Below are 26,200 nucleotides of genomic sequence, written 5' to 3'. Positions count from 1 at the left end.
ACAAACACTCAGCTGTCTGTTGTGGTCCGGGAGACGAGAGACAGAAGAATAGAGACATGCACCGTCTTTGTTTTTTATCAGGACGATATGTCAATGTAGTTATGATACTGTATGTAATGAATTATAATTGGGTACATAAACATACATGCTGACATTTTTGGAGATAATTGAGAAACATTGATGTTTGTTAATCATATTTACATGATTACCAAACTGAGGGGTATACGGTAAGTACTGCAGTACTGTGCTATAGTGTAGATAAAATACAGAAAACCATAGCAAGCGCAGAATTCCTATGACAACATGTAAAATAATATTCCCGTTTCTCTTACTTAACCCAAGAAAAGTGAGTAATGCATTAAAATCTAGAGAGTTTCCACAAGATAAATATTCTAGGTCAAAAACAGAAACCACACATACATGCTATGAATTATACATGATTTAGGCCTGTAAAACGTTTTATGAGGACTGCAGATCCTGGCACACAATCAGTCATTTACCCGAGATGTGCGTGTGTGTGTGTGGGGGGGGGGGGGGGGGGAGGGATGCTGGAAGAGCCACAGTTACAGATTAAAATCAATACACATATACACCTGCTAAGTGACTGAGGTCAGGATAGATGCAATTCTATATGATACTAAAATAATTGCGTCATGCAGACACACACACGAGCACACCGACACACACACACACACACAGTCTTGTACAGCTAACCTTGTGACGACACACAATTCAGTCCCATTCAAAATCCTATTTTCCCTAACCCTAAACCTAGCCTTAATCCTAACCATAATCTTAACCAAAAAGCTTAACCTTAACCCTAACCCTAAACTTAACCCTAACTCCTAACCCTAACCCCAACACTAACCCTAGCTCCTAACCCTAAACTTAATTCTAACCTTAACCCTAAACCCCCTAGAAATAGCACTTGACCTTGTGGGGACCAACAAAATGTCCCCAGTTGGTAAAATTGTTGTTTGTTCACTATTCATGTGGGGACCCCACAAGAATAGTTAAAGACGTCCACAGACACACACACTGCCCAGCAGGCCAACCAGGCCAAGTCTTTTCATCATGATCGTACCGTATGACTATAAAACTGCAGCCTAGTCCTTGAAGGAATCAGTTATCAATGATGCATCATACAACTGGCTGCTATCTTTTCAAATGAAATTCTACTAGACTGACGCAACCTGTCAAATGTGTTTACACTTGACATAATAGGGATTTCCTATTGGGCTCGGGGCAGTTCTTTACATACTGAGAATCATTGACTAATTATAAACTCTTACAGAAAAACCACATGATTTCACATATGGAAAATCATATGATTTCATGTGAAATTTCATGTGAAATCATGTGAAAACATGTTTTTGGAACACTTCTCATGTGATCACATGTTTTCACATGTTGTGTTACATGTTGTCACATGTTATCACATTAACTTCACATGAGATCACATGAAAATTTGTTTTTTTTTACGTAAAGAAAGTCGAAGCCGTCACCAAAACAACACCCATTGTGTCAGAATCCAGCACCAGGTGACCGACTGGGAGAATTCTCTCCTGAGCCGTCAGGCACTCTGCAAAGCATGGCTCCCAGATCAGTATTCCGAAGAGAGGTGCTCCTGCGGGTGTGTGACACGTCTTACTCCCCTTTGGGCTACAAACCATATCGGGGAAAAAGATCCTTTCAACTCCTGTGTTCTTTTATTTTCCAGGAATCCTAGGGGCAAACTCGATATAATTTCTAGAGAGAATGACAGTGACATCCAAGGTATTTTTCTCCCTTTGGAGCTCTTTCTCCCCATGCCCTGTTTGAATTTCAACTGTACAGAGTACAGTCACTCTCTGTTCTATGATTTCAAGATGTCTAGATGTTTGATTATACGTTGGGTGACCGTGGGAGTGGTATACTTACTGCCTGCTTGAGTTTAGCCTGTGCATGTTCAGACAATGGGCATGTTTCACTTTGAGGAAAGGACAGAAATCCTAAAAGTAGGGTTGGAGTATTCTGCAGTGTGCCATACTGACAGATAGATAGACAGATTCAGACGTTATTGATCCCCAAGGGGAAATTCGCTGTCAAGTCGCAGAGAGAAACATACTACTGACAAGACAGAAAAAAATTCGGAGTCAAAACGTGTCAATATGTCACAGTGCTAGATAAAGTAATTAATCAACCTGTAATAATATCATATTGTACCAGTGGAGGCTCCTTAGAGGAGGAAGGGGAGGACTATCCACCTAAGTGGATTTTATTTTTATTAAATTGCAAAATATTAAAACAATTATCCTTTTTAGATAAAACTATACTAAATATATTCACATCACCAAATAATTGATTAAAACACACTGTTCTGCAATGAAGGTCTACAGTAGCCTCAACAGCACTCTGTAGGGCAGCACCATGGTGCACCATCAAAGGATCAGAGAATGAATCTAGTACTGAAAACATAAGCTACAGCTAGCTAGCACTGCAGCGCATAAAATGTGATGAGTAGTTGACTCAAAGAGAAAGAAAGACAATAGTTGAATAGTTTTGAACAAATTAATTTCTTCTCAAATAAAGGACAAGCAAGAGAGAGATATAGACAGTCATTTTTTTAAACTTTCAGTTTCACTTACTTAGCTAGCAAATGCAGAGAGCTAGTTTAGCCCACTCAAACACCCTGCTCAAACAGAGAGATGCTATGTTAGCTAGCTGTCTATGACTATCCAACACAACACTGGAAGTCTTCCAAGTCAAGGTAAGCTTTTGGTTTGTCAAAAATATTGCCACCGGGCCCGCCGGTGTAAGTTCTAAACTGCTAACTGACAGTACACTGTAATGTTACTGCATGATTGTAGTGGGTCTACTAACTCGTTAGTTCTATTAGCTATGCTGACTGACGTTAATTTAGCTAATATGGTGACAACAATGTAGGCTGTCTGTAGCGGTTATGATATGGTTTGGCATGGAACGTTTTTTTTGCCTGGTCACATACAGCTGATGAGTTGTGCAAGTCCACAAGCAAAGGGAAAAGGTGAGAGGAGGAGAGCGCATAGATGCGAGAAGGAATACAACGTGGCTGCTATGAAAGTGAACTGTGTTTACCCGTGATCAGGGGTGTATTCATTCCGCCGATTCTGTTTAAAAAAAAATCTTAAACGGACGCAAACGGAACGAAATGAGGATAAACTTACCTGAATTTGTCCCATAGAAAAAATCTTGTTCGCAATTGTTCGACTAATGATTACACCCTAGATCAGCTAGATGCAGGAAAGAGTGTGCAAGCGGAATTGAATGTGTCACTGTCTGTCAAATCAAATGTTCTCTCGACCTGTGTGCGTGTAAACATTTATTCATAGGCTAGGTTGTAGCAACCTCATGATGGGTATAGGGAACATTGGAGTATCATGTAGTAGCATTTGCACGAAATACAGTGGGTGACAAAAAGGCAGAGAAACTGCCAGCATTTCCAGAATTCACCAGATTCACAAACACACACTCAGAAATCTATGAGAAGAGTGAAGGGGATGGTATACTGTACATGATAATAGATCGAGCTATGTAGAGATGATGATGGGTGGAGATTATATCATTTGATCTCATCTATTCAAACAGATTTAATCCCTGGATTTCTTTTGAAGGCAAGGTCGTATGAATGTCTTTGATGTTATACATTCAATCAGGAAGGGTAACATTAAAAACTTTGACCAATCTCTTTGATACTGCGTCTGTGAGTGATCGTCTCAGATTCAAGGAGGCAGGTATCAGAGGTATCAAAGTTTCTGAAGGACATTAAAACATAAGTTAGTTGAAATCAAATAAATAAATTAAATACAGTAAGACATTGTTAGTTTGGCAAAAAAAAACTAATCCAACATATTTGTGGGTTACATCTTTTGTCCAATGTCAAACAAAACACTTTTTTCACTCTGACAAAATCTGGCTTTAAATGAGATACTGTTACGACCTGACAGTATGAATAAATAATAAATATTATTACTTTAAAGGCCACTATAAAAATGTAAAATACAGTATATGTCTCTGTATGTCTCTGTTAATTGTAAAACATGTTTACTAGCTACTTTGGATGAGTTCTGTACAGCTGGTATCTCGATTTTTGAACACTCCCAGACAGTCCTAACAAACTTCCGGACTTGTTATCATGCTGCTGTGCTATTTGTTGCTACTTGACTATCTATCTGCCAAACATTTCGTTTTTTTCCTCGCTCAACTTTTTTCATTGAAAGTTTTCACCCCGGACGCTATATATGTTTCTACAGGACCTCCACCCGCTGAAAAAGCTAAGTAGTAACATTAACACTATGCCATCCAATTGCAGTCACTGTACTTATAATATACAGGAGAACTATCGCCTTATGGTGAAGCTCAACCAGTGTCGCTCATTCAGTCGACAGGAACTTTCAACCTGTAATAATATCATATTGTACCATTAAACAACGAGTCGGAGTCAGAGGTCGAGCCTTCTCAGGTCTCTCCTCCACCCGTTACGGGGTCTGAGCCGCCGAAGCGGCCCACCATTAGCTCTGACGAATTGAAAACCCTTGTCATTGGCGATTCCATTACCCGCAATAAAAATTAAATAATCATCCAGCGACCATACACTGTTTACCAGGGAGCAGAGCTACTGACATAAAAGCTCATCTGAAGGTAGTGCTGGCTAAGGCTAAAACTGGCGAGTGTAGAGAGTATAGGGATATTGTTATCCACGTCGGCACCAATGATGTTAGGATGAAATAGTCAGAGGTCACCAAGAGTAACATAGCTTCGGCGTGTAAATTAGCTAGAAAGATGTCGGCATCAAGTAATTGTCTCTGGCCCCCTCCCAGTAAGTGGGAGTGATGAGTTCAACAGCAGAGTCTCACAACTCAATCTCTGGTTGAAAACTGTATTCTGCCCCTCCCAAAAGATAGAATATGTAGATAATTGGCCCACTTTCTGGGACTCACTCACAAAGAGGACCAAGCCTGGCCTGCTGAGGAGTGACGGACCTCATCCTAGCTGGAGGGGTGCTCTCATCTTATCTATCAACATAGACGGGGCTCTAACTCCTCTAGCTCCACAGGCAGGCTTAGTGGAGTCTGCCAGTAGCACAGTCAGTGTAGTCAGCTCAGCTATCCCCATTGAGAACGTGTTTGTGCCTCAATCTAGGTTGAGTAAAACTAAACATGGCGGTGTTCACTTTAGCAATCTCACTGGAATAAAGACCTCCTCCATTCCTGTCATTATTGAAAGAGATTGTGATGTCTCACATCTCAAAATAGGACTACTTAATGTTAGATCCCTCACTTCCAAGGCAGTCATACTCAATGAACTAATCACTGATCATATTCTTGATGTGATTGGCCTGACTGAAACATGGCTCAAGCCTCATGAATTTACTTTGCTAAATGAGGCCTCTCCTCCTGGTTACACTGGTGACCATATTCCCCTCGCATCCCGCAAAGGTCTTGCTAACATTTATGACAGCAAATTTCGATTTAGAAAAAAAAATGTCATGAAATCTATGAAGCCTACTCAATCACTTTTTATAGCTATTGTTTACAGGCCTCCTGGGCCGTATACCGCATTCCTCAGAGTTCTCTGAATTCCTATCGAACATTGTAGTCATGGCAGATAATATTCTAATATTTGGTGACTTTAATATTCACATGGAAAAGTCCACAGAACCACTCCAAAAGGCTTTCGGAGCCATCATTGACTCAGTGGGTTTTGTCTAACATGTCTCCGGACCTACTCTTTCCCACAGTCATACCCTGGATCTAAACTCAGCAAAAAAAAGAAACGTCCATTTTTCAGGACCCTGTCTTTCAAAGATAATTTGTAAAATTCCAAATAACTCCACAGATCTTCATTGTAAAGGGTTTAAACACGGTTTCCCAATTAATGAACATGCACCTGTGGAACGGTCGTTAAGACAGTTTACAGACGGTAGGCAATAAAGTCACAGTTATTAAAACTTAGGACACTAAAGAGGCCTTTCTACTGACTCTGAAAAACACAAAAAGAAAGATGCCTAGGGTCCCTGCTCATCTGCGTGAACGTGCCTTAGGCATGCTGCATTTTACCCTTTGAGCATGTTTGGGATGCTCTGGATTAACGTGTACGATCGTGTGTTCCAGTTCCCGCCAATATCCAGGCATTGCACAGCCATTGAAGAGTGGGACAACATTCCACAAGCCGCAATCAACAGCCTGATCAACTCTATGTAAAGAAGATATCACGCTGAATGAGGCAAATGGTGGTCACGCCTAGGGCTGTTGCGGTGACCGTATTACCGGCGGTCACCAGTCATGAAGGCAGTCAAATTCCACATGACCGTTTAGTCCCGGTAATTAGGATTCTCCAAGCTCTGATGCTGCTGCAGGTCATTAGTAGCCTACCAAACTTGCTAACTGCCTGGTACTCAGCACTCTATTGTCCCTCTAGTCACTCTGACATCAATGCAAATGTCTTTGAAAATCTAATCAAACACTTCATGAGAGCCCATGAGCTCATGTTGAGCAACATTTCTATAGGCTATGCAATTGCGGGAGAAAACCGAGTGATGGCCGGTAATAAAAATAGGATCCCATCAGCTTTCTATAGGCTACGCCTACTATATTTATTTCTCAACTTTCCTAATATTAAGCACATTGCTTATATTTACTAAAGGAGAATACCCTACCTGGCTGGAATGAAAATAAACCACGGGGAAAAGAGCCCTCCATTCGCTATTTTATGTGCATAGATGACATGAATTTTTTCCTCTGCCCCTGTTTTGATACAGGTGCATGATAATGGTAGATTCTAAATCAAAACAAATGTCACATATATTATTGAGTATATGTAAACACAAGATTAAATCAAGAATAGTGTGATGGGTGACAATTAGCCAATCACTTGTGAATGATGCCCAGAATAAGAAACAATGTCTTTTTTTTTGTCAACTTGGTCAAATCATAGTCATATCATAGTCACACACCTCATGTAGCCTAGCCCATAGGCCTATATTTTCACCCTTCACCCTGTCTGTGAAGTAACTAAAAATCCAAATTACTTCACAGATCTTCATTGTAAAGGGTTTAAACACTGTTTCCCATGCTTGTTCAATGAACCATAAACAATTAATGAACATGCACCTGTGGAACGGTCGTTAAGACACTAACAGCTTACAGACGGTAGACAATTAAGGTCACAGTTATGAAAACTTAGGACACTAAAGAGGCCTTTCTACTGACTCTGAAAAACACCAAAAGAAAAATGCCCAGGGTCCCTGCTCATCTGTGTGAACATGCCTTAGGCATGCTGCAAGGAGGCATGAGGACAGCAGATGTGGCCAGGGCAATAAAATAAGTCCTTACTGTGAGACGCCTAAGACAGCGCTACAGGGAGACAGGACGGACAACTGATCGTCCTCGCAATGGCAGACCACGTGTAACAACACCTGCACAGGATCGGTACATCCAGAACATCCGACCTGCGGGACAGGTACAGGATGGGAACAACAACTGCCCGAGTTACACCAGGAACGCACAATCCCTCCATCAGTGCTCAGACTGTTCGCAATAGGCTGAGAGACGCTGGACTGAGGCCTTGTAGGCCTGTTGTAAGGCAGGCACAAACCCACCGTCGCTGGACCAGACAGGACTGGCAAAAAGTGCTCTTCACTGACGAGTCGTGGTTTTGTCTCACCAGGGGTGGTGGTCGGATTCGTGTTTATCATCGAAGGAATGAGCGTTACACCAAGGCCTGTACTCTGGAGCGGGATCGATTTGAAGGTGGAGGGTCCGTCATGGTCTGGGGTGGTGTGTCACAGCATCATCGGACTGAGCTTGTTGTCATTGCAGGCAATCTCAACGCTGTGCGTTACAGGGAAGACATCCTCCTCCCTCATGTGGTACCCTTCTTGCAGGCTCATCCTGACATGACCCTTCTGCATGACAATGCCACCAGCCATACTGCTCGTTCTGTGCGTGATTTCCTGCAAGACAGGAATGTCAGTGTTCTGCCATGGCCAGCGAAGAGCCCGGATCTCAATCCCATTGAGCACATCTGGGACCTGTTGGATCGGAGGGTGAGGGCTAGGGCAATTCCCCTCAGAAATGTCCGGGAACTTGCAGGTGCCTTGGTGGAAGAGTGGGGTAACATCTCACAGCAAGAACTGGCAAATCTGGTGCAGTCCATGAGGAGGAGATGCACTGCAGTACTTAATGCAGCTGGTGGCCACACTAGATACTGACTGTCACTTTTGATTTTGCCCCCCCCCCCTTTGTTCAGGAACACATTATTCCATTTCTGTTAGTCACATGTCTGTGGAACTTGTTCAGTTTATGTCTCAGTTGTTGAATCTTGTTATGTTCATACAAATATTTACACATGTTAAGTTTGCTTAAACTTCTTGACGCACGGATCCCTTTAGCGGGATCATTTTCGTAAACAACCGCTGAATTGCAGAGCGCCAAATAAAATAAAAATTGCTAAAAATATTTATATTCATGAAATCACAAGTGCAATATAGCAAAGCACAGCTTAGCTTGTTGTTAATCCACCTGTCGTGTCAGATTTTATGCTTTACAGCGAAAGCAATCCAAGCATTTGTGTGAGTTTATCGATCACTAGACAAAACATTAAGAACACCTAGCAGCAATGTAGATTGGTCACAAAAGTCAGAAAAGCAATAAAATTAATCGCTTACCTTTGATGATATCCGGATGTTTGCACTCACGAGACTCCCAGTTACACAATAAATGTTCCTTTTGTTCGATAAAGATTATTTTTATAGCAAAAAACCTCAATTTGTTTGGCGCGTTATGTTCAGTATTCCACAGCCTTAGGCAGGTCATCAAGGCTTGACGAAAATTCCAATAGTATCCGTAAAGTTCGTAGAAACATGTCAAACGTTTTTAATAATCAATCCTCAGGTTGTTTTTAACATAAACAATCAATAATATTTCAACCGGACTGTAAACTATTCAATACTGGAGAGAAAGAAAATGTCTAGCTACCAGTGTTGCGCGCATGAACTAATGGAAGGACATCGGCCATCCACTGACGCGATATGATAAATCTCGCTCATTTTTCAGAATAAAAGCTTGAAACTATGTCTAAAGACTGCTCACACCCTGAGGAAGCCACAGGAAAGGGAATCTGGTTGATGTCCCTTTAAATGGACGAAAGGCAGGCAATGGAACAGTGTTTTTTCAAAATAAGAGTCACTTCCGGGTTGGATTTCCTCAGGTTTTCGCCTGCAAAATCAGTTCTGTTATACTGACAGACAATATTTTGACAGTTTTGGGAACTTTAGAGTGTTTTCTATCCCACTCTGTCAATTATATGCATATTCTAGCATCTGGACCTGAGAAATAGGCAGCTTACAATGGGAACGTTATTTTTCCAAACATAAAAATTCTGCCCCCTAGCTTCAAGAGGTTAAATTAAACACAGTTGACAGTGAGAGGACGTTTTCTCCCATGGATCTAAATGTTTTTCCACATAATCCTGGACTATCGGACCATCATTTTATTACATTTGCAATCGCAAACAAATAATCTGCTCAGACCCCAACAAAGGATCATCAAAAGCCATGCTATAAATTCTCGGACAGCCCAAAGATTCCTAGATGCATTTCTAGACTCCCTCCAAGGATGTCAGAGAATAAAAATCGGTAAACCACCTAACTGAGGATATAAATGTAAACTTGCGTGATACCCTAGATGCAGTCGCACCCCTAAAAACAAAAAACATTTGTCACAAGAAATTTGCTCCCTGGTATACAGAAAATACCCGAGGCTTGTCATGGTAATGGCGCTCCACCAAACTGGAAATCTTCCGACTAGCTTGGAAAGACAGTACCATGCAATATCGAAGAGCCCTCACTGCTGTTCAATCATCCTATTTTTCCAACCTAACTGAGGAGAATAAGAGCAATCCCAAATGTAGTTTTGACACTGTCGCAAAGCTAACTAAAAAGCAACATTCAACAAAAGAGGATGGCTTTCACTTCAGCAGTGATGAATTCATGAACCTCTTAAATGAAAAGATCATGATCATTAGAAAACAAATTACGGATTCCTCTTTGAACCTGCGTATTTCTCCAAAGCTCAGTTGTCCTGAGTCTGCACAGAACTGCCAGGTCCTAGGATCAATGGAGACACTCAAGTTTTTAAATCCTGTATCTCTTTTTTTTTTTTTTTTTTTTTTTTTTTTTTGGGGTGGATCAGCTTAATATTGCGGAAAGAATGTTGCTTCCAATGTAATTGTCTGCATCATTTCCAATCCCCCATATTTTTTTGGGTAAATATATATATCCATACACGCATGCATACATATATACATATATACATACACATACCTATATAGACATACATACTTTTTTAAAGAATATACCTTTATTATTATTCCCCGCAACCCTACCACCGCTCCCCCAATTGGAGTAAACTAATAAACACTTCTGCTTTTACCTTCAATTTATACATCTTATACCTATTTTACAGACACAGACTACTTTATAATAGTTCTCTCTTGTTTGTTCTTAGTCCTTCCTCTATTTCTGTTGTCCATCCAATTTTATTTCCACTTGTAACTGTGCTATTTCACAAAAGCTCCGCACCTATACAAATTTCACAGATCCCGTATGCCCTACATTGTTTATCTTGTTATTAGTCCCACCCTTCAGTTCCACTCAACCCTTCCCATCTATCTTCCAACATCATCCATTTCGGATTTTTATTTGCCATATATTTTTCATCCTGTATCTCTTGACACATTCATGAAAATAGTCATGGCCTCTAAACCCTCAAGCTGCATACTGGACCCTATTCCAACTAAACTACTAAAAGAGCTAATTCCTGTGCTTGGCCCTCCTATGTTGAACGTAATAAATGTCTCCCTATCCACCGGATGTGTACCAAACTCACTAAAAGTGGCAGTAATAAAGCATCTCTTGACAAAGCCAAACCTTGACCCGGAAAATGTAAAAAAACTATCGGCCTATATCGAATCTCCCATTCCTCTCAAAAATGTTTAGAAAAAGCTGTTGAGCAGCAACTCACTGCTCTCCTGAAGACAAATAATGTATATAAAAAGCTTCTGTCTGGTTTTAGACCCCTCATAGCACTGAGACTGCACTCGTGAAGGTGGTAAATTACTTTTTAATCGCGTCAGACCAAGGCTCTGCATATGTCCTTCTTAGACCTTAGTGCTGCTGTCACGAATCCCGCCGAAGATGGTGCCTCTTCCCGTTCGGGCGGCGCTCGGCGGTCGTCGTCTCCGGCCTACTAGCTGCCACCGATCCCCTTTTCTGTTTCATTTAGTTTTGTCTGATTTGTTGCACCTGTTTTGTGTTTAGGTTTATTGTGGGCTATTTAAACCCAGTTGGCCCGCCGACTTTTGTGCGGGCTTGTTTTTCTGTTTGTGGTGTTTCGTTATTTCTTGTGGTGTCTGTTCCGATTACATTTAGTCCTGTTTGTTTTGGACTGGGACTTGACGCGCCCTTGTGTGTGTGGCGTAACCGTCTCGCTGTTATTTTTGGAATATTAAATCCACGTCCTTCTGAACTACCCTGCTCTCTGCGCCTGACTCCTTCAATCACCACTTTTGGAACTGTGACAGCTGCTTTTGACATCATCGATCACCACATTATTTTGGAGAGATTAGAACGCCAAATTGGTCTACATAGACAAGTTCTTGCCTGGTTTAGATCTTATCTCTCGGAAAGATATCAGTCCATCTGGGTGGATGGTTTCCTCTGACAAATCAATTGTACGTTTTGGCGTTCCTCAAGGTTCTGTTTTAGGACCACTATTGTTTTCACTATATATTCTACCTCTTGGTGATGTAATTTGGGAAACACAATGCCAACTTTAAGCGCTATGCTCACGACACACAGCTGTACATTCCGATAGAACATGGTGAAGCCCCAAAATTGCCTACCCTGGAAGCCTGTGTTTCAAACATAAGGAAGTGGATGGTGGCAAATGTTTTACTTTTAAACAGACAAAACAGAGATGCTAGTTCTAGGTCCCAAGAAACAAAGAAATCTTCTGTTGGATCTGACAATTAGTCTTGATGGTTGTACAGTCATCTCAAATAAAACTGTGAATGACCTCGGCGTTACTCTGGACCCTGATCTCTCTTTTGACGAACATATCAAGAATATATCAAGGATCTTCGTAACATTGCAAAAATCGGAAACTTTCTGTCCAAAAATGATACAGAAAAGCTAATCCATGATTTTGTCACATCTAGATTAGACTACTGTAATGTTCTACCCTCCGTTTACCCGGATAAAGCACTAAATAAACGTCAGTTAGTGCTAAACACGGCTGCTAGAATCTTGACAAGAACCCAAAAATGTGATCATATTACTCCAGTGCTAGCCTCTCTACACTGGCTTGCTTTTAAGGCTAGGGTTGATTTCAAGGTTTTACTGCTAACCTACAAAGCGTTACATGGGTTTGTTCCTACCTATCTCTCAGATTTGGTCCTCCCGTACATACCTACACGTAATCTACGGTCACAAGACGCAGGCCTACTTATTGACTCTAGAATTTCTAAGGAAACAGCTGGAGGCAGGACTTTCTCATATATGGAATGGTCTGCCTATCCATGTGAGAGACGCAGACTCGGTCTCGACCTTTAAGGCATTACTGAAGACTCATCTCTTCAGTAGGTCCTATGATTGAATGTAGTCTGGCCCAGGGGTGCGAAGGTGAATGGCAGGGCCTTGCTGTCTCTGCCTGGCCGGCTCTCCTCTCTCCACTGGGATTCTCTGCCTCTGACTCTATTACGTGGGCTGAGTCACTGGCTTACTAGTGCTCTTCCAAGCTGTCCCTAGGATCTTCCTGTCCAGTTTTGTGCCCCCTCTGGCTTGTGCAGTGGAAGAGATCTTCCAGGCGCTATAGCCAGCCTTGTCTCAGTGTAGTACATTGGTGGTCTGTTGATATCCCTCTAGTGGTGTGAGGGCTGTGCTTTGGCAAAGTGGGTGGGATTATATCCTTCCTGGTTGGCCCTTTCCGGGGGTATCGTCGGACGGGGCCACAGTGTCCCCCGACCCACCCCTGTCTCAGCCTCCAGTATCTATGCTGCAGTAGTCTATGTGATGGGGGGGATAGGGTCAGTCTGTTATATCTGGTGTAATTCTCCTGTCTTATCTGGTGTCCTGTGTGAATTTAAGTATGCTCCCTTTAATTCTCTCTCTCTCCCGTCACTCCCGGAGGACCTGAGCCCTAGGATCATGCCTCAGGACTACCTGGCCTGATGACCCCTGGCTGCCCCCATTCCACCTGGGCGTGCTGCTGCTCCAGTTTCAACTGTTCTGCCTACGGCTATGGAACCCTGACCTGTTTCACCGGACATGCTACCTTGTCCTGGACCTGCTGTTTTCGACTCTCTCTCTCTATCGCACCTGCTGTCTCGACCTCTGAATGCTCGGCTATGAAAAGCCAACTGACATTTACTCCTGAGGCACTGACCTGTTGCACCCTCTACAACCACTGTGCTTATTATTTGACCCTACTGGTCATCTATGAATGTTGGAACATCTTGAAGAACAATCTGGCCTTAATGGCCATGTACTCTTATAATCTCCATCCCTCAGAGCCTGGTTCCTCTCTAGGTTTCTTCCTAGGTTCCTGCCTTTCTAGCGAGTTTTTCCTAGCCACTGTGCTTTTACATCTGCATTGCTTGCTGTTTGGGGAATTTAGGCTGGGTTTCTGTATAGCACATTGTGACATCTGCTGATGTAAAAAGGGATTTATAAATACCTTTGATTGATCGATTAGCCATGGGTGGCAGGTATTATCGTCATACATGACTGATGAAAAAAACTACTAGTTAATTAAAAACATCAATCAAAAAGGTCACACTTCAAACAAAGTACAGTATAACTTACAAATGCTTTATGAAACCTTCATGAAGCCTTTATAATCCCTACATACCTGGGGATCACAAACAAACTATCATGGTCCAAACATACCAAGACAGTCGTGAAGAGGGCATGACAAAACCTTTTCCCCTTCAGGAGACTGAAAAGACTTGGCATGGGCCCCAAGTTCTACAGCTGCACCATCGAGAGCATCCTGACCGGTTGCATCACCGCCTGGTATGGCAACAGCTTGGCATCTGACCGTAAGGCGCTACAGAGGGTAGTGCGAACGGCCCAGTACATCACTGGGGCCAAGCTTCCTGCCATCCAGGACCTATATAATAGGCGGTGTCAGAGGAAAGCCCATAAAATTGTCAGAGACTCCAGTCACCCAAGTTATAGACCGTTTTCTCTGCTACTGCACGGCAAGCGGTACCGGAGCGCCAAGTCTTGGACCAAAAGGCTCCTCAACAGCTTCTACCCCCCCTTTTGTACACTGCTGCTACTCGCTGTTTATTATCTATGCATAGTCACTTCACCCCCACCTACATGTACAAATTACCTCAACTAACCTGTACCCCCGCACACTGACTCGGTACCGGTGCCCCCTGTATATAACCTCATTATTGTTATTCTTATTGTTACTTTATTATTATTACTTTTTATTTTAGTCTACTTGGTAAATATTTTCTTAACTCTTCTTGAACTGCACTGTTGATTAAGGGCTTGTAAGTAAGCATTTCATGGTAAAGTCTACACTTGTTGTATTCAGCGCATGTGAGAAATAAAGTTTGATTTGATACCTGATAATGCTTCCCAAATCAATTGCAAGCTAATTACAGATCAAAGTCTGTCAAAATCAAAACCCAGAAAGCAGCAGGATTCAGTGTGTGTAACCACCAATCCTAAATAGATAAGATCAGCAATAGACCTGTGAATGTGCCCAGCTCCGTGACGCACTTCTCACTGCCACCACATGTCCCTGTTTCCCGGGCTGGGCCAGAGCCCAGGAGGCATACAGAGAGCTGCTGCCAGAGAATCTCTAGGCGGGGGAGAAGGGGCCAACTCTCCATAGAGCCGTGCCCTAAGAGAGAGGGAGGTGGTGCATCACAAAATTTGCCCTCAGTGGGTGGTCCCCCTGCCAGTAATATGACATCGCTGGTGGCGTTAGTCAGTTAGCCAAAAGAATCTGCTGCCTGCCCCCAGGGCAAATCATGAGGGAGGGAGAGTTTGAGTGTATGTGAGTTAGTGAGATAGTGAGAGAGTGAGTGAGTGAGTGTGTGTGTGTGTGATTGATTGAGTGAGCAAGTGAGCCAAACGTCTCAGTCCATGTACAGAGATTGAACCAGAAGTGCCAGTATGTTCTGTAGCGTCAGAGCTTAGAACCAACATGAAAACTCTGTATAGTCTTTCTTCACAATACAATTTTGCAATGCAAACCTACATACAGAGGCGTTCATCAACACAATGTAAATGTAATGAATGGAAATTCAAATGGAATTTTTTCACTGAAAATATGATGCAAGACATTAAGGGGATTTCTCACTGTGTAGCACAGCCACATGCTAGGGAGACTAGTACTAACTCAGCCACATGTTCGGCAAGCTAAATACTACTGTGTAGCCACATACAGAAGCTAAATAGTGCTAGAATGTCTCTCTCAGATTTTCCTCCCTTCACTATTTGTATTTTATTAGGATCCCCAATTGTTTGGACCCCAGAGGAGCAAAACAGACATTTGAGCATCTTTTTTTCCCTCCTCAGTAGGAGCTACATCGATGTATTCCATATGCATCATAATCTGAGCCTCAATCAATAACAATTTTCCGCCCTAATTTCCTTGGGGTATTACATTACATTACATTAAAACTTAAGACATTTAAAATCAGAGGACATCTGGAAAAATAATTTCCTTTTGCAGATTAAACACATAATCCTAATATTTGTGAAGATCTTAATTCAAATGAATTAAACTGTGTAATAAGATATACTCACTGTAGCATTTAATTACAATCCAAAGGATTCCCGACTGTTCAAACATAGAAAGGAGGAATGCTCATCTTTTTATTGATATTGATGTAGATGGGTGTAGTAATACAAATGTCTGTTGAGTCGCTCCCTTGAAGACATGACAGACTCTTATCCACTTAGCCCTCCTCAGACCCAATCCACACACACATGAGCAGATACACATGTACGCAAACACCCACTCACGCACGCACAAGCCAAACACGCACACATGCAGAAGCCACACACACACACGTAATTATCTGTCAACATGTTTATTTGAGTCTCTGGCTGTAAATGAACTGATTAATATTCCCCAGGGTCGTACAAGGACAGAGGCCAGTCCGCTGATTACACCCTGAGATATTCAGCCTCCTTACAGCTTCTTTTGTTATTACACCATGACAACAAGATGGCAGATTATACAGTACATAGGAACAGAGTCATACATTAAGACCAAGTCCAGTAATCAGTCAGATAGAGGACAATTAGGACATACAGGGGAACTTCCCTCCATGTAAAAAATCTTTAGATGGTTAAATAATCCCTAAAAGCATTTAAACAGCGTGTGGCTATTCTACTTCCCTTGTTCAACTTTAGTTCACTTCCTTTTTCTATGTTTTCTACTCTACTTCTTCCAAAGAGCAGTGAGTCCCAGCCTCCCCGTGTGTATGACTCTGAGCTGATTACTGTGTCTGGTCGATCAGAGCCGTCTGAGGAGGCTGGGAGGCCCACAGCCCTAATGAACACAGCCTAATGGATCTCCGGTGCTGCTGAGGGGACCCATATTAGTGTAATTAGCCTGAGCAAGGGCACGGGAACGAGGCCCGGGAGGAGCACGTCTGGACCTGGGTCTGTCTGTAGATTAAAAAACATTCTGCAACTTTTAGGAGGACAATGGATTAAAAAAACACAATGGAAGTTCAAGGTATACACTTGTGACCTGTTTCAAGAAACTAGGCGTGTCGCTCATTACTACTTCACAGGAGAAGCATTTGAACGTTTTTTGGGGGGGGGGGCAGAAATGCCTTCTCGAACATGCAAACGTTCATGTGCCTTAATAACAAACTTGTATGCCATCTGTAAATACGAATAAAATTGTTAAATAATGAGCATAGTTTGTTTAGCCAAGGAAAAATACAGGAACCTTCCCGCTAGCCATGATTGGCTGAGATAATGGATGGGCTGGACATGCCAAGAGATGAGTTCGGATTGGTCTGCCATGTAGCATGCTTCTGTCTTTAACATGAACTGCTAAGTATGTGTGGATAATCCTGTCTACAGCAGCTTTTTTTGAAAGTTATCATGAAGAACTGAAAAAGTTTTGCTATTGCTCTCAACATTGCTGCCCTGAAGTTAACAGCGCTATCGACAGATCAGTGGGAAAACGTTGTGAGGGACTACTTTCTGGAAGATGATCGTGCCATGCTGACTCTCACCTGACTCTGAAAATGAATCAGAGAATGCGGAAATCCCTGATTTAGGTAAAAGCATTTTCATTGAACCAGACATTGTATAGTCTTCTGATGACAATGCTGGGGACGAAACGGTGTCGTTGTCAGGGAATAAGTTAACCGAGTTTTGAAATCAGTGGAATGCCCAGTGAAGCAGAGAGATGATTGCCAAATGCGGAGAGAGTCCAAAAAGAGAACACAGAAAGAAGGCTGTTGTATAAAACACCTGTCTCTGGATTACATCTTCAAACTAAGGGCAACCATGACATCCATGACAGAGCGAGGGAGAAGCGTCCATCCATGTATACGGGTAAGAGTCTAGCTACATTTTCAGATATTATACATTTCAAATTTGGTCAGAAAGTCATTTTCATTGCAAGTTAAAGCATGCTGTTAGCTAGCTAGCTAATGTTTGCTGGCTGGCTCGCTAGCTAAAGTTACGTGTATGATCTGTGTAGGAGCTCTAGAAAGAGGCCCGAGTTCCTGAGTTGGAATTCCGAGTTGGATGACCGTTCAAATAGATTTTTCCCAGGTAGAGGTTTTTTTTCTGACTTCCCAGTTGTTTTGAATGCCGCATTAGAGTTGAGATTATGGTTCACTGTTTAGCTAGCTAGCCAAAAAAGACTCCATTATGCAAGTAACCATTTCACTGTAGCGTTTACACCTTCTGTATCCTGTGCATGTGACAAATAAACTTTGATTTTATTTGATATAGTGTGTGTTTACCAGAGATGGTAACGTGAAGAACAACATGACCTGCACCAAAGTCAGATTAGAATAAAGGCCAAGGACTAGATAAAGTTTATTTTTACTGCTACTTTTTGCTACTACTTTCACTACTTGAAATGTTTGGTTGTTTACTACACTGTGAATCCTTAAAGAGATGGGTGTGAACGTTGCTGAACGGGTGTAGACAAAGAAGAGCTTCCCCAGTAGGTGTACAAACCTATTCACAGGCCATTTTCTCAAAACCGGGCTACAAGTTTATCAACTTTCGAAGCAGAATTACTTTCTCATTGTTCCTCAACTGCAGAGTATGATATACCATTATCTAGCTAGGATTCTGTACTTTTATCCAATGTAAAAAAAAACATTTCAAATTTTGCTACATAGGACCGAATCCAGGGGGTGGGTCACATTGTTTCTTTATTGTTATGTTTTTTGCCAATAATAAATAACTATTTTTGGGTTGCTGAATATTTTTGTATTCTTAGCTTGCTCCTGTTCCTGTACCTTGATTGGAAAATGTCAATTTTCTTTATTTTCCTTTGCTTTGTGCCTGTCTGTAGCTGCTTCCCTGGATGCCTGTCTGTGTAGGATTCAGGATGAAAGAGTCTGGAGTCTTAGGTGATGGGTGACTTAGAGGTTAGGGTAAAGTTGTATCTCTCAACAGAACTGTGTGATCTGATAAACCCAGCAGTAGTGTTACATTTTACACACACACACACACACACACACACACACACACACACACACACACACACACACACACACACACACACACACACACACACACACACACACACACACACACACACACACACACACACACACACACACACACACACACACACACACACACACACTATAGCTGCAGGTGATACATTTCAGCATAATTAATAAACAGTAGATGAGGTTAGAGAAATCCAAGAGTGGAGAGTATTTTGGAGACAGAGCCTTTCTTCATGCTTTGTAATCTCCAAGCAATTACTTATTAGCAATTTCATACTTCATATCTGGAGATGTTTAAGGGAAGATTAGAACTGCTGGGCAGGTAATTACCTTTGTGAACGTGAGTTGTAAATACAGATCACTCCCAGTCAGCTCACGGATGGAAAGCCTACCCTGCTCTCGTCCTGGGGCTCTCACGTAACAATATTTCATTTTTTTCAGAGTACCATTTCTTTCTTCTATTTTTCTCAATGTCCCACCTCATGAGTTTAGGTTGAGGTGGGACAAATCTACCAGAAGCAGCGGTGACCTTATATCGTTTGTATGACACATTTCCCTTCACAGATGTAAACGAGGTTACATTCTGCCTGCAGTTTGTCAACTTTGTCACTCTAAAGATATTTGACTGTTGACATTGAACTGATCCTCTCCGACAGTCTTGACATGTTGTCCTCTCTCCCTTTCTCTCTCTCTCCTTCTCTTTCATTCTCTCTCCCCATTTCCCCTTCTCCTTCTCTGTGTCTCGCTGCCTCTTTATTTCTGTCTCCGTCTCTCACTCCATTTCCCCTTCTCCTTCTCTGTGTCTCGCTGCCTCTTTATTTCTGTCTCCGTCTCTCACTCCATTTCTCACTTTGTGCTTTGATGCTGAAGGCTCGGAGACATGGGATTTTGAGCTCTTTAAGAATTTTTAAAAAGTATCCCGTTTTGAGATGACATGAAAGTGTTATCACCAGCCCAGCAAGGCTTGGGAGGGCTGCTTGGTTCATGGCTGTGGAGCCACCAAGATTAAACTGTTAATTTTTCATATGTAGAGGGGTACAGAGCAGAGGCCCCAGTCCTCATGGGGTCTAACATAACATGGAGAGATCTGACGTATTACTCATTGATGTGGTGTGTGAGACATGTCTCACATGTGCGATACATGATAAAGGGTTTTTACGCATTACATCCCATATGATGGCAAAACAAAGCAACGTAAGGAACAAAACACTTGCTCTAGTCTTGTCCTTAGCTAATACTCAGAGGTGCTTGAAGAAAATGCTTGGGGGAGAAAGTAGCTCATCCCAAGCTGTTATCCACCATTGCCCTGCTGAAAGAGGCATTGTTGTGACTATCAGCCATACAAACTGCCCTCGTCATTATTCTCCAAAGCTGGGTGAGGACAGCTAAGATGGGGATCTACTGATAATGTCAGTAATAAGGTAATCTGGCCATAAACTATAATCAATAGATGGTCTACTCTAAAAATAGAGTGTGATCAACAAGACACGTACACAGTTGAACTCCCTTCATCCATCCCTCTCTCTATGATAAATCCGTCTCCCGGCTGGTCGAGACATCTAAACCCATATGAAGCCTCTCTGGGGATCTAATCAGATCATAGGGGTTAATAACACTCAACATGATTACCCACAAGACCCCAGACTAAAGAGTGGAGCAGGGTTCCACATCAATAATAATCACTATTTCACCAGCCAGGCCTCCCAGGTGATATTATCCTATTTTTGTGTTCCCTCACAGCAGCAGAAGACATATATTACTATGCATACTTCAGAGAGCCTGGCTTTAGACTAGAGCCTCGTTTAAGATTTCCACACATGCCTCCCCATGTTTGGTACTTCTATCTATATATATTTAACCTTTATTTATTTTGAGGTAGACCTGGTACATCTGCCTCTTCGAAACATCAGTGACCGTTATTTATAGATATAATTGATGACAGATGACACCAGCACCCCAGAAGACATTAGAGACAAAGGACACTACCTTAAAATGATTCGAAGGAGAGCTGTTAGGAGTCCAGTACAGTCACACCGGATGATAAGGTGTGTCAGTCAGATTGTGTTTGATAGTATCAAGAAAATAGGACAAATCCCATTGACAACAGCACTGTCAGCTACACTCTCAGTTTCAGTCAGTACGTCTCAAAATACATCCTTTCAAGTAGAAGGGGGCTTAGATGTGCCGCTTGCTTTGTGTTTTAATAATTTTTCAATTTTTAGGATGAAACACATCCAGCCCCAAAAGGTGGTGATGTAATCATACTGGAATCAGAATCTCTTGGTACAGCAGTATGGAATGAGTATGAAATACTCCAGATTAAGCCTCTTCTGTGTTTCTGAGTTGTTTACACAAAGCCCATAACTGTGCTGCCCACATGATGCAACAGAAATAGATGCCATTCACACCGCTCTCTCTCTCTCTCTCTCTCTCTCTCTCTCTCTCTCTCTCTCTCTCTCTCTCTCTCCTCTCTCTCTCTTTCTATCTATCTCTCTCTCTCTCTCTCTCTCTCTCTCTCTCTCTCTCTCTCTCTCTCTCTCTCTCTCTCTCTCTCTCTCTCTCTCTCTCTGTCTCTCCTCTCTCTCTCTCTCTCTGTCTCTCTCTCTCTCTCTCTCTCTCTCTCTCTCTCTCTCTCTCTCTCTCTCTCTCTCTCTCTCTCTCTCTCTCTATCTCTCTCTCTCTCTCTCTGTCTCTCCTCTCTCTCTCTCTCTCTCTCTCTCTCTCTCTCTCTCTCTCTCTCTCTCTCTCTCTCTCTCTCTCTCTCTCTCTCTCTCTCTCTCTCTCTCTGTCTCTCCTACACATTTTGAATCGTTGAATCATGTAGGCATGGGACAAAATAAAACTGTGAATTACCACTGGATTTCTAAAGCATAAGGCAGTTGGTTTCCATCCACATGACTCCATCTAAGATTATAACATGAATGCCACACTTGAAACAAATACAATATGCAACAATGCAACCTGCCCACATTACGTTTGCTATTATCTGTTTGGGGCCCTCATGGCCAACCCTCCCAGTCTCAAATTTCTCTGAAGTTGCAGATACATCCACACAAAGCTGTCCACAACCATCACCACCAAAAACCTCTGCTTATAAGGGCCAAAACTGTAAAACTTACGGAGGTTGTTGGCCCTTGTGTCATAGTGCTGTGCGTGCATGCCAAGGGTGTCCTCCCCCTGGAACTGCTCACCTGGACTGCTGACCTGTAACACGCTTTGGACAGCCCTGTGTGTGTATGAGTGAGAGAGAGAGAAAAGAGAGAGAGAGAGAGAGAGAGAGAGAGAGAGAGAGAGAGAGAGAGAGAGAGAGAGAGAGAGAGAGAGAGAGAGAGAGAGAGAGAGAATGAAGAATTGCGCCTAATGCTTGATTTCATGCTAAACACCGCTGCGCTGCAACCTGGTCTCAGAGCATTTCGTATTATTCTGTAAGGAAATCTGAGACAATCCATTTAGTGTGATATGCTATGTTTCGAATATTATTTATTCATTTGTGGATGTCCATCATCCATTTTGTATATGTTACGAATTACAATTCGTATTATATGTTATGAATTAGCAAAACGCACAATATGTTACGAATTTTCAAAACGTATGATATGTTACGAATAATAGCTAGGTGGTTAGGTGGCTAGGCTAGGGATTAGGGTTAGGGTTAAGTTTAGGAGGAAGGTTAAAGGGTTAGCTAGAAGGGTTAAGGTTAGGGTTAGGGTTGGGGGAAGGGTTAGCTAAAAGGGTTACTGTTAGGGGAAGGGTTAGCTAACATGCTAAGTAGTTGCAAATTAGGAAAAAATAAGTAAGTCGTTGAAAAGTTGCTAATTAGCTAAAATGCAAAAGTTTTCCGTGATGAGATTCGAAATTGCAACCTTTCAGTTGCTAGACTACCCTGACCAACCACGTAACCATCTGTCTTATGTAACCATACCAAACATAACATATCATGCTAATTTTAGTGTCTCAGATTTACATTTACTATGATATGTCTAGTCTATGAGACCAGGCACAGGGCAGGGAGTTTAAGAGAAAGCAAAATTAAACATTTAGTTAATTTGACTAGTTAATTTTAACCGGTTCCACATTAATTCGAAAATATTAAATTCTAAGAATAAATAAGACATGATGATGAAAACTAATAGGACAATAATTGGTCCATTGTTATCTCCAAATAAAGGCATAGCATGCGCATGTTGTGGGGGGCATTGTGGCCTCGCTCACAACTGCAAGAGACACACGCCCCCGTGCTCTCTGCGAGTGAAGCAGGCAAGCAACCCACACAGGTGAGCCAAGTGTCTGATGACATTATGCAATCTAGTCCTATTGATAAACTGTCGATGACAGCTACTTTCTGTCCATCGAAGAGGTCTTATTGTTCGCGTAAAAGTAATTTATAGGGGGGATTTCTTATTATAATTTTAAACAAGAACCACATTTAGATTGGATCGTTCCTACTATCAGTGACAAGGCTATTACAATAGAGTCGTTTACCAATATAAAACTGGCAAGCACGAGTCTAGAACTCAAGCTTTAATATTATTGTGGCGCGCGCTCTAGCCTACATGAGCGCACCAAGCGAGCTCCTTGAAAACAAGCGCATGAAAGGAGCTCGCGGCGCGCTCAGCAGCAGAACCCCAGAAACCCACCTAGCCATATTCTCTCTCTCAGGTCGGTGCGCCTTTTCCAGGCCGAGTTTGGTGAATATCCCAACAAGTGCCATGATAGCGACTACTCCACAGATTATATACACGATTAAATTAGTTTTATCTTTGGTGGGGTCGTGCCGGAGGTCGTTTTTCTTAAACGGGGTTTGACCTGTCATCATCCACACCGGAGTGTCGTAGTTTTTACAGGTGCTCTGATCCAGCCGCGAGGTCTTGTAGGAGCAGCAGAACCGAAAGCCACAGGTGCCGCAGCAATACAGATAATCGCCCGTTTTGCAAACGAACGGCGGGTCCCACTGGCCCATCACATCATAGTACCCCCGGCACCGGTCCTCCGTGTGTGGGGGCTCTGAGAAGCCTGCGCCCTCGTCCTCCCTAGATCCGTTGGACGTCGTCATCATGACAAAGCCATCCAGTTGTCCTGGTTCTCCGTCCGCCTTGCAGACCAGCGCCATAACTTTGACCAACAAGTAACCGAGCAGAAAGTATTTCCCCCTCATTGTGTTGTCCTTCTCCCCCTTCCTTTCAGCTCCTCTAGCGCATTTCAGAAGACACTCGAAGAAGAAGAAGAGCGTACGGTCTTGGTATTATGAAAAGTCCAAAAACATACATGCAAATTGCAGAACACTGCCATCAGTGTTGGTGAACGTTTTCACTAATGTCCTCGACATTCATGAAGGTAAAGAGAACCATTTGTTGTTATTTTTTTCCCAAATAAAACGTTGCATTTATATGGGTATTGTCCTTCTTAGAATATTTCCCCAGTGCACAATCTCTCTACAGGTGTTCTTAGAAAAATAATTCCATGATGTTATCAAATCTAGGCTACTTCACTTCTCACATCCATCAGCGCGCTCTCACACACAGGAGTCGATGGAGCTAGAACTAACTGCACAAATGTTTTGAGCGGGAGTGAGCGAATAAGAGCTGAGGTGGGAGAGCATGGTGCGCAAAAATATAGGAGGAGAGAAGGTAAGGAGGAATTCCGAAGAAGAAAGAGAGATCACTGTATTGTTAAACATATCTGTGAGTCTGTGACAGCCCAAAACGCGCATTACGAATTGTGGATCGAGTTGTGCTGCCTAGCAAATCAGTTTTTTCCTTCTTATAATTTGCGCACGGACAAAATATGGTCACGGGATGCAGACATTTCCGTTATGGTAACTTCCAAATGAGATTAGAGGGTTATAGGGGGGTTGTTTTGCCAGCCTGAGTTGCATAGGCTACACGTATGTATTTATTTTTTACACTCGAAGACTAATGCTTTTATACACTGGCCTGACTAAGAGTCCACACAAACACTCTTCTCTTTCCATGCACAGTGACATCATACACAGAGACGTTTCTCTATTCATCACAAAATTATATTTGTTATGCCTCACAAACGTTGGATTATAGAGCTCTGTGGATTGATTTCCTTTAGGAATGATTTCCCTTATATACAATTCATATTTCCCATATGCTATCATATTCTACTCGCTGCCTTTCACCTGTTCAAAAAGCTCACCTCATCAAAATACTGTCTGTACCTGCAAAACACCAGTCTCAACATCAACAGTGACAGTGAAGAGGGTACTCCGGGATGCTGGCCTTCTAGGCAGAGTTGCAGAGAAAAGCCATCTCTCAGACTGGCCAATAAAAATAAAGATTAAGATGGGCAAAAGATCACAGACACTGGACAGAGGAACTTTGCCTAGAAGGCCAGCATCCTGGAGTCGCCTCTTCACTGTTGATGTTGAGACTGGTGTTTTGCGGGTACAATTTAATGAAGCTGCCAGTTGAGGACTTGTGAGGCGTCTGTTTCTCAAACTAGACACTAATATACTTGTCCTCTTGCTCAGTTGTGCACCGGGGCCTCCCACTCCTCTTTCTATTCTGGTTATAGCCAGTTTGCGCTGTAATGAGTAGTACACAGCATTGTACGAGATCTTCAGTTTCTTGGCAATTTCTCACATGGAATAGCCTTCATTTCTTAGAACAAGAATAGACTGGCAAGTTTCCAAAGAAAGTTCTTTGTTTCTGGCCATTTTGAGCCTGCAATCGAACCCACAAATGCTGATGCTCCAGATACTGTGCTAACATAATTGCAAAAGGGTTTTCTAATGATCAATTAGCCTTTTAAAATTATAAACTTGGATTAGCTAGCACAACGTGCCATTGGAACACAGGAGTGATGGTTGCTGATAATGGGCCTCTGTACGCCTATGTAGATATTCCATAAAAAATCTGCCATTTCCAGGTTCAATAGTCATTTACAACATTAACAAGGTCTACACTTGTGGGAGGTGCTTCAGGAAGCATGGGATGAAATCTCTTCAGATTACCTCAACAAATTGACAACTAGAATGCCAAAGGTCTGCAAGGCTGTAATTGCTGCAAATGGAGGATTCTTTGACGAGCACAAAGTTTGGATACAATTATTATTTATATTAAAATCATTATTTATAACCTTGTCAATGTCTTGACTATATTTACAACTCATTTCAAGTATGTTTTTATGGAAAACAAGGACATTTCTAAGTGACCCCAAACTTTTGAACGGTAGTGGGTATATAAACTCAGCAAAAAAAGAAATGTCCTTTCACTGTCAACTGCGTTTATTTTCAGCAAACTTAACATGTGTAAATATTTGTATGAACATAACAACATTCAACAACTGAGACATAAACTGAACAAATTCCACAGACATGTGACTAACAGAAATGGAATAATGTGTTCCTGAACAAAGGCGGGGGGGGGGGGGGGGGTTAAAAGTAACAGTCAGTATCTGGTGTGGC

At 42.2% G+C, this 26,200-nt stretch overlaps 1 protein-coding gene across 1 annotated transcript in view; it reads right to left on the bottom strand.

Annotated features, from left to right (window-relative positions):
- shisa9a (shisa family member 9a) overlaps positions 1–23,923 on the bottom strand; it is a 49,210-nt gene extending 25,287 nt beyond the window's left edge. The window contains exons 1-2 of the mRNA XM_038974647.1: positions 23,406–23,923; positions 21,888–21,994 (exon numbers count right to left, since the gene is read on the bottom strand). Coding sequence (XP_038830575.1) covers positions 21,888–21,994; positions 23,406–23,923 — 625 coding nt within the window. The remainder of the gene's footprint in view (positions 1–21,887; positions 21,995–23,405) is intronic.
- Between the last annotated feature and the right edge of the window lie 2,277 nt (positions 23,924–26,200).

This window comes from Salvelinus namaycush, chromosome 35 (assembly GCF_016432855.1).
Source record: "Salvelinus namaycush isolate Seneca chromosome 35, SaNama_1.0, whole genome shotgun sequence".
Lineage (NCBI taxonomy): Eukaryota > Metazoa > Chordata > Actinopteri > Salmoniformes > Salmonidae > Salvelinus > Salvelinus namaycush.
This window is presented reverse-complemented; position numbering and strand designations above follow the sequence as displayed.